General features: G+C 39.3%; 1 protein-coding gene across 50 annotated transcripts in view; it reads right to left on the bottom strand.

Moving 5' to 3' along the window:
• The window catches only part of EPB41L2 (erythrocyte membrane protein band 4.1 like 2), a 212,002-nt gene that overhangs the window by 32,660 nt on the left and 164,676 nt on the right, over window positions 1-14,666 (bottom strand). For 23 of the 50 annotated variants that reach the window (XM_084956349.1, XM_084956419.1, XM_021088255.2 and 20 more), the window contains exon 12: window positions 11,879-12,051. In XM_084956349.1, coding sequence (XP_084812475.1) covers window positions 11,879-12,051 — 173 coding nt within the window. Of the gene's footprint in view, window positions 1-3,699; window positions 3,802-5,140; window positions 5,288-7,234; window positions 7,298-11,878; window positions 12,052-14,666 lie in introns of all 50 variants that reach the window. The other 27 variants (XM_084956262.1, XM_084956332.1, XM_021088135.2 and 24 more) reach the window with 4 other exon arrangements.

Raw genomic sequence — 14,666 nt, 5'->3', positions numbered from 1 at the left:
GAAAGAATCACAGAACAGCACATATTGAAAGAAAGGCAAGGATTCTAAATGATTCTGCAGATGTCTGTGGCCATTTGCCTGGATGCCAGCTTTCCACCCTGCGTGAGAATTCTTGGGAGCTCTAACCTACAGAAACCAGCTAAAACTCTGTTTTACCGCTGAAGATTTATTACAAACTGAGCAGGACCAACCCACCCACCCATCAAACACCATTTTGTGTATTCTTGAGGCACCTCCTGGACATGAGCCTTTCTGCACATAAGAGCCTCTTCGGGGGCCCCTCCACTTGCTGCACTTATTTCTGTGTTAGAACTTGGGTGATCCTACCCCTCCCTCCCCTGCCCTGCTCCAGTGCCCTTTCCTAGGCACTCTGGGCCTTGCCTTGCCAACTTTGTCATCACTGTGAGGTCCACTTAATATTCCATGTTTTGCAAGGTTCCCATTGTGGTGCAGCAGAAATGAATCTGACTAGTATCCATGAGGATGGGGGTTCGATCCCTGGCCTTGCTCAGTGGGTCGGTGATCCGGTGTTGCAGTGAGCTGATGCCACCCCTAGCCTGGGAACTTCCATATGATGCAGGTATGGCCCTAAAAAGCAAAAAAAAAAAAAAAAAAAAAAAAAAAAAAAAAAAAAATTTCCTTGTTTTGTATATGACCTTCACAGACCCTTTCAGTTCCAATGATTTCTTCCCTTCCCCATACCACTCAGGAGGTACAATATGCACTTTGATGGCAACCCACAGGAATTCTCCCAGACATGCTAAATATGCCATGGAATGAAGAAATAGTACTTTTTTTTTCTCAATAAGAAACAGGTAAAGTAAAAAACTCCAAATAGGAAGACAAACTCAGAGAAGGGAAACTCTGAGCAATGTGAAAATCATCTGTCCCTAAAAAGATACTAAGGCAAATGTAGTCTTTGTACTTCTGGTCCTCAAAAGATGGTTCCTAACCTGCCTGAGGGCACAACAGGAAAGCTGGGGACTATCCCAGGTACCTGGAATGCCAACAGGAGAGAGTCCCCGTGAAGCTCCCCCTCTCGTCGTCAGATTATGCGGGAATGCTTCCTAGTGAACCCCACTGCTGAGAGATGGTAAATACAAGAAAGACTAAATGAGTGAAGAAGCAAAAGGCATTGTAGGATGCTCCTTGGGGCAGTGAAGGGTAGGTATGCGATGAGGAGGGGAGGTGCATAAAGCACTTAGAATATTCAGGAGAGAAAAAAAAGCTCCTGGACTGATTCAGCTTAATTACAATCTCCATAATTATACCATCCCTAGGGGTCCATGGGAAGAGATGGTGAACCTCCTGGTAAGAGATCACTGGGGAGTTTAGTAAGTGCCATGCATCTTAATTACTCAGTAACACATTTCCAAAAGTACCTTAAAACTAATCTCTATAATCTCTACTAGACTTGAAAGACTATTTTATACAAGTTCAAGTGTGTCATAATTCTCACAACACATGAGGATATACAATAGAATTATTTGCTTATTAAAGACAACATGATTCAGTTTTCAATTTTCTGCTCTGCTCTCAAAATCATTCATAACGTAGTCATTAACTAACAGTAGTCATATGATATTTGATGGGGGCGTGGGGGGGGATACAATGTAAGCGGTCAAAAATGTTTGTTGGGCAAATGGATAATTTCAGTTACAACAATCCATGTGTGTGTCAAAAAAGTACATATTTTCCTGCGTGTGCTGAAGAGGAAAAGAATAAGGAAAAAAAAAAAAAAGCAGTAATTTCAACTCCAGATAAACCATTTAGGAACTTAACAATGGGTAAATTCCAGATTTAAATTTCATATATCGTTTTTATGTAACTTCTACAATAATGAATGAATGTTTTCTACTGTACATGGCTTATACACTCCTAAATATTATACATTTATATATTTTTCTAGACATCTAAGAAAATTATCATTTTATTTTTACTTAGGGCTGTACCTGCAGCATATGGAAGTTCCCGGGCTAAGGGCTGAATTGGAGCTGCAGCGGCTGGCCTATACCACAGCCATAGCAACGCCAGACCCAAGCAGTGTCTGCAACCTACACTGCAACTCACGGCAATGCTGGACCCTTAACCCACTGAGCAGGGCCAGGGATCCGAACCCACATCCTCGTGGATACTAGTCAGGCCCCTAACCCACTAAGCCACAATGGGAACTCCTGAAAAATGATCATTTTCAACATCTTCACCAAAATCCCAAAGTTTTCCACTGTGAGGACATCACTTTAAATTGATCAAATGATGTCATTTTACTTGCTTCTGAGGAGGATAAATTTTCAAAAACTATATTATTATTTCAAAGCAGATGATATTAAAATCATCATTTTACACACAGTCCGAGTGGCTTTAGATTTCATGCTAACCTTTAAAATATATAAAGGGGCCACTTGGCTTAGCTTTATGACATTATCTTTTCTCATTTGCAGTATTCCAGAAATATTTCATCTCAACTAGACTTCAAATTCTTTTCGTGCAAGACTTCATCTTTCATTTATTTTGCCTTCTCCACCTCCACCCTGTATGTTCTCATGAGAAATACTCTCTACTGATAAACAAAATCAGACATGGTGAAAGGGGAATACTTGCTCCTTATTCTGATCCGTGGTCTCATTTACATCCCCTGTAATCCATTCCCCATCCAGCATCAGAGGGATCTCTGTCAGACACACGGGGTTAGGTCACTACTCAGCTTAAAGCTCTCCAGTGGCTTCTCCTCACTCCTGTAACTCCAAATTGTTAATGTGGTCTTAAGATCCTGCCGAGAGCTGTGGTCTGACCTCTGTGACTTTTCTAAGACCTTGTCATTTAGTGTTTCAGTCCTCTAAATTAATTCCTGTCTTGGGGCTGTTGCATTTGTTCTTCCTTACACATGGAAAAATCTTCCCATGTCTACCTCCTCATCATTAAGGTCTCAACTCAACTGCTAATCTCTCTTCCTGAGCCCTCCCAAACAGCTTCTAACATGACAAGTATTTCATTTCCTCAACATTTCTTAGGACCTCAAATTTTCTAGTCCCTCATTTACATGTCTGCTGTCTCCTCTACTAGAATCTAAGCATTTAGGCCCTGCAAGTAGGCTGACCAGGTGGCCAAGCAAAATCAGTAAAAACAGAGGAATAAGAATGTAAAAGCAATGGAAAGCTAACTTCCCTAGTGATACCAGATGGTTCATATACATGAAGGAGCGCAGAGAGATCTGAGGGGCTACTCTCATACACCAAAATCTTTTATGCCATTAAAAATCTTAAAGGTAAATATTCAAAAGGTTTCCAAGTGTAATTAGTAAAACAGTAACCTAAATCACACACAATTTGTTATTTTGACACGGTCACAGTTCGCATAAGCATTGTACAAACAGTGCATTTTTGCATGAAATCATGGTTTCCCAACTGTCAGCCACATACATCAAAACTAGGGGTCACTTGTCGCTTAAATGGATTGAGAGGTCTGCATTCCAAAGTGGGGATTTTCAAGTAAAGTACTTCTGCAGTATGGTGTTTCTCACCTAATGAACCTGGGTTTCTATTACACATGGAGTTTCACTTCTTAAGTGCTCAAAAATTTTTTCCAAAAAAAAAATTTTAGCTTGATACATAAGAAAAAAGGAGTATCTTATAGCTGTGGACAGAAATAGAGGAAAAGGGGCGAAAAGCAAGAGCAGGTCCAAGGACGCAAGGTGAACACCTTGTCTGCCTCCTGGGCTTTTTCTTCAACTGTCCGTGTTGCCGCCATCTGATGCTTCTCCTTCATGGAAAAAATATCCTTGAAAAGACGGTCTCCTTTGCTCTATTGTTTCAAACAATAGACATAATCAACAAGTAAGACAAGTACGTTACATCTATAGCAACACAAACATAAAAAGACCATGTGGGTCAGCGGAACAAACCAGAGGAAGCGGCACACAAAGGGAGGACACGATCCTAGCATGTCATCAGACACTGTTTCTCCAGAAAACACGACACTCTAGAGCCGATTGCTGAAACATGGACATTGATAGCTTCGGAAAAGCTGAAAATAAGAATTCAAGTCATATACTGCTTCCTAAGACCCTGCTATGGTGTTTTCAATCTTAAGTATTGTCAAAAGTTGTGTTTTTGGTTCAGCAATTACTTTTGCTCCTTAAAGAGCTCATTTCCTTTCATGGTCACAAATCTAGAACTTTAAAGCAACCAGCAGCTTTGCTTTTTTAAGAGAAGGTGAATAAAAACAGCATGAGACTATCTAAGTCAAATGCCTAAAATTTGGTTAACATTCAAGTCAGACTAAATGATGAATTTAAGGAGAAGAGGAGGTGAAAGGAAATGGGGGAAGATGAAACTAGAACACACTTTTTAAAATTGCATATCAAATATAATACGATCACTATCTCCTCATGTAAAATAAATGAGCCTGTGGCAATTCCTGGATGACAAAGCAGAGACTGTGGAGTATCAGAAAAGAAGAGGTAGATGTGAATGAATGGAGAAATATTTTGAGAAGATATTCTAAAAGCAATGTTTATATTGGTGGTGGAAAGAATAATCCATGGAAAGACAAAGAATGAGTTTGGAGAGATGTTATGGTTGAACATGTTTTTAAAACAGCAGACTACTTTTCATTACTAAGAAGTTTCAGTACTAAGTTGTATAAGTTTTCAACAGGGCTCAACAGTCTTCAAAGTTAAATTTAACTCTTTATCCTCATAGTAATTACCTTAAACCATTCTAACCATGGCCTGTATCCCTACATCCTTTTAATGACTAATTCTTTAATTATTAAACAAACTATTTCAGAAGTCAATAACCAAAAAAGGTATTAACTACAATATAATGCCAGTTGCTAAGTTACCCAATGTAATAATTCATTACAACTAATTTATTTGAGTAAGTGAAATTATTCTGAAAGTCTTTCAAAAGTATCTTGAAACTCATACAATTTACCCAAGAACTACGTCAATTAAGTATTACATTGTTAATAAATATTTAGTATTTAAAAAATTGTTAGCAGTTTCATTAAAACACACGCACACATACAACAAATGGGAACATTCTGTGACTTCCTCAGAATCAACATAATAGATTAGCAACCTAAATTTTACTGAACAGCTGGAGTGAGACATATAGCCAACAAATAGCTAGTGACATACCCCTTGTGTCTGTAGAGACAGAGGTGTGATACGTCGTTTTTCCCATTCATTAGGGCGCGGCTCAGGTGTAGATTCCATAAAATTGCGCTTGAGTTCACTAATGCTAGCCTGATGTTTCAGTATTTCCTCCTGGGCCTTATCCAGGTCCTAGCAGTATGTAACGTAATAAAGGGGGTAAAAAAATCCAAAAGAAAAAAAAAAAAAACCCAATAGGATAAAAATAAAAAAATAAAACCAAAAAAATAAGACAAAACAAACTTAGGATTAAAAAAACACAGTAAAGCAAGAAAAATGCCAAGTCTCAAAAGCCATATTATCACCTATGAATGAGTTGGTCAAAATTTGAAAATAAAGCCAATGTGTAATTTTTTTATTTTCACATTTTAAAGGGTTTTGATTTCTTCTCTGTTTGGAATTTTTAAAGTAGCAGTTATTTACATTATTAGAAGGAGGCCAGGGAACTAATATTCAAAATGGCTAACATCCATTCTTTCTAGTGGTTGATCTGAAATAAAACCTGTGATTTTGTTCCTGCAAATTTACCTCTCTGATTAGGGCTCCTATTAAAGGTGTATTCTCTAAACATAGTGAAGCAAACAAAAACAGACAAAGATGGACTCAGAAGCACAACTGGCCTGAAAGGAAAGCCAGTCTAGGGTCATCCGAGGAAAAAAAGGGGGGCGGGGGTGGGGGGGGGTAGGGGTGGAGAAACCAACAGCGGACTTTTTTTCAGGAAATTCCAGCAATGGCTTTTAATCCTTATGGAATAAACATAACAGCTTCCAGAGGCTGCTTCTGTTGGGCCTCTCTCTAAAATAAGTGAACGTCATATTGGTTTCAAGTACTCCCCAGGCATAAATGTGGGGCCCAGCCACCCACATGCCAAATGGTCCCTAGACAGACAAAGATGTGAAAAAACTACCTAGTCAATTTTCATTGAAATAGGCCCTGACAAATGTCATCTGTGTGATTTTTTTAGATTGGCCCTGATAAATGGTATTTGTGGGAATGAAAGTAGTGTTTGGAAAATAGTTTCAGTTTAATTTTAAATGTTTTCTTACATGTTAAAAATCATGGGGCCACCTGTGGATTACAGCTTTCAATTGTACTACTCCCAGAGAAAGAGGTCATGCATCTGATTAAATTAGATGTTCCATATTCATGCACAAGCATAGTAGCTCATCTATGAGCTTCTATCGCCATTTGCAAAAACTCATGAAAATCTAAAAATCTTTGCATGGCATGGAAAAATGTCTGTGGCTTGAGATCAGGCACATTTCTTGCATTTGTTCAAAGCAATGTTATGTGTTACACTTTAGAGCATTTTAGTAAGTTATGCAAAAATACATTTCCAACAGTTATCAAAGCTGCCAAAAGCAACCAAACAGATTAGTCAAATTACTGAAGATTGCAGTTCTCCACTGAATAAATTGCCATGTAATACCCTATAATAAGAAGGGGAGAAATAAAAACCAAAAAATCGGTTCTCGTGTGACACGGGGAATACAATACATTTTACATTCCTAATTGGGTGGCTAGATTTTCTTTTTTTTCTCACTTTTTTTTTTAATCAAAACAATCCCATTAATTAGCATATTCCCAAATGGAAGATAAGTGGACCACATTCCTAATTGCATGAACTCTGGCATTCCCGTGTCCCACAAAAAAAAAAAAAAAAAAAAAAAAAATGTGGACACAAATCTAGGGCCAAATGATTTAACACCAGATCAACAAATATGTTTTGGCGAATGTATATTAAGGATGGGATTGTGTTACTTCAGAGTCTGTACCCTGGGTAACCCATTAGAGCAAATAGGTTTACTGCAGAATTTCAAGATTAATTAATAAAAACTTTATTCCTTTGATTAAACAGAGGGTTTTTTTTTTTCCCAGTTGTCACTTTGAGAACTTCTAGTTCCTACCTAAGCCACTTTAAAAGAACAAAGTCGGACCGTACATGCACTCCCAAGTTGAATTTTCCCCATGCATTTCATGCACTGTGCTTGAAAGGTGACAGCCAGCCTGTGCGTGACCTCCCGAACACAGCAGCCTGGCAGCCATTAGGACAGAGTTGTTTTCTTAAATTATACAAACCTCCAACATTAAATTGCTATGTCTGACATAAATATTATCCCCTTCTACTCTCAAGGAATTTTTCTGTGAAATTAAATCACACACAGGGGGGGAAAGGCAAATAAACATAAATGTATCAATCAGCAAGCACCAGAAATGACCCAGAGTTGGATAGTCTGAGAAATCAAAAGAGGAATAAAAAAATCTTAAGAACTTAAAGCCACAACAAGCAAAATTCACAAATAAACTCTAAAAGTGCACCCCCCCACACACACAATCATAACGGCAGGCAGCAGCTACCAGGTATTTAACTTTGGGGGAAAATATCCACCTCCTCCAGCTGTGTTTCCTCTTCTTCCATCTTCGCCTGGAGGTCACACAGCAAGCGGCCAGAAAGAAGGGGAGTATTAATGGAAATGCTACCATCGGTGCAAAGAAGCTGTATTTGAATTTAAATGGTAAACCAGCATTACCAACCTTCATTGTGTGGCCCTCAGAAGACGGGGAATATTAAGCCACTGTGGTCTTTCTTCACCTACAGTGTTGTACAAATGATGGACATGGTCCTTTGCCAGGTGGAATGGAAAAAATGGAAGCTCCACTCTTTCCCAGTCCCTAGATTATGCACTGCTTTTGAATGTGTTTTTACTCAGGAATGAAAAGATGAGAGTGTAAAAATGGCATAATTCAAACTGATCTAATTTGAAACGTCTAAATCAATTAGTGGTGAGGGCAACCTGTAACGAGGTAAATTTTGGCTTCCGTTGTTTATCAAGGAGGAATGTTCACCCCATCATTTGGTTTTTTTAACAATAGATTTCCTTCTTGAGGGGAGGAAAACTGGTTTATTTTGCTACTTTCATGCAAAATGGTGGGTAGTTAAAAAAACATATTTGATGGCCACTCTTCCTTCATAATATTCTTTAAAGAGAGTGTTTTTTCAGTTAGATGATTCTCAGTATCTAACAACCCAAATAGTGAAGTTGTAAATTTTAAACTATCATAAATACTCATGACAACTGACTCATGAAAGGGAATAGCAAAAAAGATAAATATTGATTCAGATAACAAAATAGTTTAATCTTTACATGTTAATTTATGGTGGGATCATATCTATTCTTTTTGTTCTTTATCGGAATGACAGTGTCAAATCTCAGAGTTTTCGAAGTGCTGCTTTAAAAAAAAAAAAAAAAAAGACAAAAAACCTCATTCAAGCACTTTTGAGAGGTAATCAGGGAACTCCAAGAGTATTTTTTGATCAGAAAGGAAAAATTAGACACTCAACAATCTGTTAAGAATCATCTTCCAATTCCCTGGTTAATACTTAATTCTCTTCAAATATCAATCTTTGGCATTCCTTGGGTAATCTTTAGGAATCATAGATTCTTTCACTATGCCTAATTATCTTCATATTTTTCTTTAGGTTTGCTCTAAAAGTTTTGTGATATAGTCTATGTATTAATAGTACCCACAGGATATAGGACACTAAGGCCCCAGAGCACATTTAGCAAGATAATCAAAAACTATTGAGATGTGAGCACTGCTTAGTGCTACAGAGGTGGCCCCATATAGGGGCACAAATCCTCAAACCAGACACCTAATTTTAAATAAAAAACACTAAGAAGTCAATCTTAGGGCTCTGGAATCTAAATTTTCAAAAAGCTATGGTTCGTTTTTCATACATAGTTAAGAAAAGGTGATGAAAAAGTATCCTTCTTACAAAATACCTGATGATGACTCTTATACATGATTTTGAGTTTTATTTAAAAAAAGAAAGAAAAACAAAATGAACTACCTGAACTTCATTTGGTCCCCAAATGCTGTAATAATAGGGACACGAGGAGTTTCTGAGATTAGACCTACATGGCATGAGTAAAGGTTACAGATGGAGCCTCACAAATGCAAGAACAAGCTTGGCTTTCTAACAAAGAAATATCAAGACTAAGGAATTCTGCTAATACATGTCAATTACAGTCATGTCCATGGCATCCTAGGTTCTATATCAAAATAAAGTTTCTATCCTATAGAAACGGCATTGACATTTACCTGCAAAATAGGGAGACCCAGTATGGATTATCAAGGGTAACACAGGTCCCCTTCTCTTTTGTTCATGGCCTAGTATAGTTCAGATATTTATAAAATAACCTTATAGCTCTGCTCTCAATTTAGGATTGCAGGATCTAGTCAATGAGTATCAGTGGAGGGGAAGGGCTTAATTATACTTACTTCTCATGCACTAAAACGACGTGTGTGTGAAAATGTACAGAGCATACTATTCTGGGGGTAACCCGTGATGAAATTTATGCACATGTTTACACTCTACAAGAGGAAGTGTAGTTTGATGGACCACACAGATTAAAGCTTATGTAGGAGTGCCAGCAACTGCTTCCTCTTCCTCTGTTTTGTCATTCAAGTCACCGTCATAAGAAACAGTCAAGGAAGTGGCTTTTGCCTCCAGGTAGCACAGGGAGAGAGCCAGAGGAAGGGAAAAGGTGAGAGAAAAAGGCACTGACTGAGAAGCAGAGAGAAGGAGCCCAAAGATGAGGATGAGGGAAGGAAGGAATGAAGGGGAGGTGATGGGAACGTAGTGCTGGACGTCGGCAGGGAGGAAGGAGACCCAGACTTTGGGGAGGCTGGGGAAGGCGAGGTACCCGTCCTCATTGAGGAGCGAGGGGAGGCGAGGCGGAAAGCGTTTGCAGAAACTGAAGGAGAAGCACCCGAACCCGAGATCCTTGGGGTCAGCCCCTTTTAGAGGCATCTCATGGCTGGGAGGACAATCGGCCTCAGGAGGGGCTTCAACAGGATCTGAGACAGGATCACAGGCCGCCTGCTCTGATGGTTCCCTGGGGGGAAGGAGCTCTAGGCCATCTAGTGGGATCTGATCGGCCTCCCCAAAGGGGTCTTCTTCTGAAATGTCTGAAAGCAGGTCCACTTCAGGGACTGGCAGCAGGTTTGGGGAAAGAGATGAAGCACAGCAGATGAGTGGTGAAGGTGGGCACATGGAAATAGACTATTCTCCAAAGCAAACCCGTGGTTGCATGTGAAATAACACAGTGGATACATTCAAAGGAGCACCAAAGGCATGAGAGAAAAAGGAGAGAAGAAGAAGTAGGTAATTAGTGCAAACTTGTACTTCGAAGTAGGGATCATATTAACATAGTGTCATTAGAAAATGAATCACACGACCCATTTTTTAACAGAGGACAACTGGACTACTTTTATGAGATACAATGTATAGGTATAGACTGATTTAATTATTATGTCCCAACTAGCTGCAAACAGATCCTATAAAATTGAAATAGCGTTATTACTTTTGAACCTGGTTGCTGACAAACACTGAGAGCATTAGCAAGAAGGCCAAAGACGGAGACTTTCCTTTGGAGTTTAACGAACTTTTCTTTTGTATCCAACGAACCAGGCAGGACGAAATAGAGAGGCTTTCTGAGATGCTATTTCCAATGGAAGTGGTCACTCTCCTGGATGCTTCGGGAGCATAATCATAAGCTACTCTGACACCTTTGTAGCCATTTAAAGAATACCTTCTTTGCCGCGATTTCTGTTATTTTAAACTAATTTTTAACCAAGTACTTTGTAGAATAGAAGCCTCACACATTCTTTAACAAAGGAATGAAAAGGATTTGATGGCACCCGCCACCCAAAGCACCTGTCCAGCATAAGACAGGGCCCCTGCGGCACTGGAGCCCTTCTCTCTGCTGGGGTGACAGGCTGGCAAGCGCAGGAATTTCTGACACACTGGCAGCCACCTTAGCCAGCAGGTTCTTTATAAATTCATGCTGATAAAAAAAATTAAAAAAAAATTTAAAAAAAATTAAAAAAAAAATAAAAAAAAATTAAAAAAAAAAAAATTCATGCTGCATGTCTTTAAGTTTTTCAAAGTTAAAGTTTTGAAAACATAAATCCATAGGATTTCATTTTTTTCTTCATATTTACTTCCAGTGCTGCCCATTTGCAAGCTGCTTTGTGTAGCATGGAAAAGAGATCTGAAGAACTTAAGGCCACTTCAAATCAACTTCTAGGCGACTGTACTTACCCAGGGTAACATAAAAAAATAGTGACAAATTTGAAAACACAATAAATGTTATGCCTCCGTTTACTATGGTATACGCACCAAATAAGGCCAACCGCAACACACCATCTTCTCACTCGTCATTCACAAAAAGTTACTTTTTGCTTAAGAATTTCTTCTTCAATTATAGCGTAGTTTTCATAAAGACCATCTTTCCTCATTTCAAAAATTTCAAGTCAATATAATAAAATAATTAAGTACAGCTACACATTAAAATTTACTTGAAACAAACCAAATATGAATCTCCAATCATCAGAGCTCTTATAATTTGGGGGAATAATTAAAGAGGATGATTATAAAGACAGACAAAAGACCAGTAAACTACTTACTTGCATTTAGATAGTTTGTGATGAAATATTTTGCTTTATAAACATCAATCAGAAAAACGTTAGAGACCCAGTTCAAACCAGGAAGAGCCTACACATATTTGAAAAGTGGAAAACTGATATGATTATATCAACAGAGAACAGACAGTGACTCGTTTTAAATGATATTTGAGTTCTGACGCGACATGTGCAATAGACAGCCTCTAGTCCGAGGACATATTTAAAACCATTTATTCGACTAATTTGCCATACCTTTCCTTCAATGTACTGCACTGGTGGAGCTTTAGCCAGGCTTCTGACATCCCTTCTGCCGTCACCATCTTGTACCACGGCAGGACTGACAACTCCCGGGCCATATGCTGACACCTCTCCAGCAGGGCCAGCAAAATCTTTCATAAGACTTTGGTCCACAACACCAACTGGAGCTAGTAAGGAATGACCATTTGGATGACTTTAGAACATTTAAACAACAGCATTTTATGAAACGTCTCCCCTCCACCCCCTTCACAGATAAATAGGCAGCATGTAGACAATTAATAGAAACAGAAACCTTATTTGATTATGAAAATAACATCTCAAACAAAACCACTGTTAAAATAAACTCGGAAAGTATTCTGAATTGTGACCCATTAAATCACAGCTCTCCAATCAGAGATTGTTCAAGGATATACACGCATTATGGAACTGGCCAGTAGGAGGAGCTCTAAGACCAGGTGAAACATCAGGGTCAGCACTATGTCAGAATTACAAAGTAAAGCAGTATTTTAATTCCCCAGGGTCTCCTTAATCTTGCCTGAACTTATTTCTGAATCTCTCTATAGCAACAAAAAACTAGTTATTAAAATGATTTGCTTCAATAAGTTTTATGATTGCCTCCATAAAGGAACCTTTAATTAGAACACCAGTTAAAACTGCAACAAGACAGTAAGGACGGATTTTACTTCTGTGTTTAAACCTCTCTGTTTAATATTTTCCATCCTCCTAACCTTCCTCCTGAACGCCTCAACTTGACCTACAGTAGGTCTAATACATGGAAATGCTCTGCCTCAGCAAATCTCACCCTTATGCGCTCCCATCTCTCCTAGAGATGGGCAGGAACACAGACTGTGTAGATATTTCTGTCATACAGCAGATCAGCCTAAGATGGCTTTAAATCTCAACAAGGCGAAGTGGCAGCAACCGGCAGAAGCCTCTGTCCATCTGTAGTGTCCCCCCCACCCATCCCCCGCCGATGCTGAGACAACCACTGAGGTCACTTCACCTGTATAAAAAGCACTTCCTGACATAGTGTGCTGTGCTCCGGTTCTATGCCCCTAGGGAAGCCTAGGAAACAAAGACCTTCAGGCTGCAAGTTCTTAGAGGGCAGGGAACGTGTGTGATCCCCCATCACTGACCTCGGGCAACACCTAGACCTCTTATCCATTGTGTTACAAGAAACCTCTTAATCCACACCCCCACATGCCCTGCCCAAACTTCCTTCTTCCCCTATATTAACTTTCTGCCACATACACTCACTCTCATGCTGGCACCCAGTTACTCAAGTCAGAAAGCTTGAAGTCTCCTCCTTTACCCCTCAACGACCAGCAAGCTGAAAGGAGTCCTTGGATAGATTTTTCAATGTGGCCAGTTTCTTCCATCTCTATTTTACCACCCAGGTCCCTGTGAAGACTTTTGTGGCTCTTAAATACGCATACTTTGGAAAGCCCAGACCAAATCATATTAAACATTAAAATGAACTCACATCATACACTAAGTCTAATTATTTTCTAGGGTCCCCCCCAACTTTTAAAAGATTTTTAAGAAGTTTTCCTTGGAAACTATATGGCTCTGAGTAACTCTTTAGTCTATGTTTATGATTTTTAAGAACCCCATTATGCATCCTCAGAAATTTACTGCAAAATGAGGAAATGTGACCTAGCAATGGTTTCAAATGTAATGATCTCAAAATTTTAATGAATATCAAATTTGAAGTTGCCAAATGAGGGTGGCAAGTGTTGACACTGCATATTTTTATTAAACATGTATTGATTTCAGTTTGCGGCTAATAATTTCTTTCAGGTCTTCAACCCTTGCAGAACCCTGACAAGCTTATAGGCCAGGGACTATCCCTAACCAAGCTGCCTGAGCTTCCTCTCAAATCCTCTCCAATTATTCCTGACATGGCATGAAGTGATTTTTTTTCTTTTTTAAGATAGCACTGTACACATATGTGTTTGCCCAACCCTTCAACAGTTTCCTAGAAAACCCACATTCTCCATCACAGCCTGCAAGGGCCATAGTGACCCCTCCCAGCCTACCTCTCCCCATCACTGGTGACCTCTGACAACACTTGCCTTCTTTCTATTCTTGGAATGTTATCAAGCTGTCCCTGAACTTAGGACTTTCAGATCTGCTACTCCTGCTGCCTGGAATGCTTTCTCTCCTGCTTACTCGTGGTGGCCTCCTTCTAGCCCTTCAAGTCTCAACTGAAACGGTTCTTCCTCAGACAGGCCTCCCTCCCCTGATGACCCCATCTGCAATGTCCCTGCTTCTTATATCCGCCCCTCCCAAATGCTCTTGGTTGTCAGTGCTCTCCAGGACTGATCTGCCTCCTTTCTGGAATGACTGTGGAATCTTGGAATCTCTCTATTCTAAAGAGAGCTACTCCAGATGGATTGTTATCTGACAGAACAAAGTTTGTTATTTGGTATCCCATTGATTTTTCTCCTATGTAATCACTAGAAGGTTTATTTTAATTTGTCAAACCATAAAGTGAAGAATATTTATGCATCTTGTCTAGTCTGTTTAAAAACAGGAAAAAGAAAAAAACAACAACAAAAAGGTATACTGATGGTGTGGCGGGAAAAATAAAGCTCAGTACCGGTTACCGCCTAGCTTTGCTCTGGGGGGAAAAGAGAACATAAGTTCTAACCAAGTAGTTCCCTAGCTGCCTGGTCATGTATTGGCATGAAAAGCCTCCTATTTTTCACAATGACACAATAATCCTTTTGATGACTTGCCCATCTGATGAATTACAGTGTCCAAAACACAAAAGGAAAAA

This window comes from Sus scrofa, chromosome 1, assembly GCF_054392235.1.
Source record: "Sus scrofa isolate SSC_HxYL_T2T_F1_AM1 chromosome 1, Sscrofa_HxYL_maternal_Yorkshire_Landrace_v2.0, whole genome shotgun sequence".
NCBI classification, from domain to species: domain Eukaryota; kingdom Metazoa; phylum Chordata; class Mammalia; order Artiodactyla; family Suidae; genus Sus; species Sus scrofa.
The sequence above is the reverse complement of the archived record's forward strand: the minus strand, read 5'-3'. Positions and strand labels throughout refer to the sequence as shown.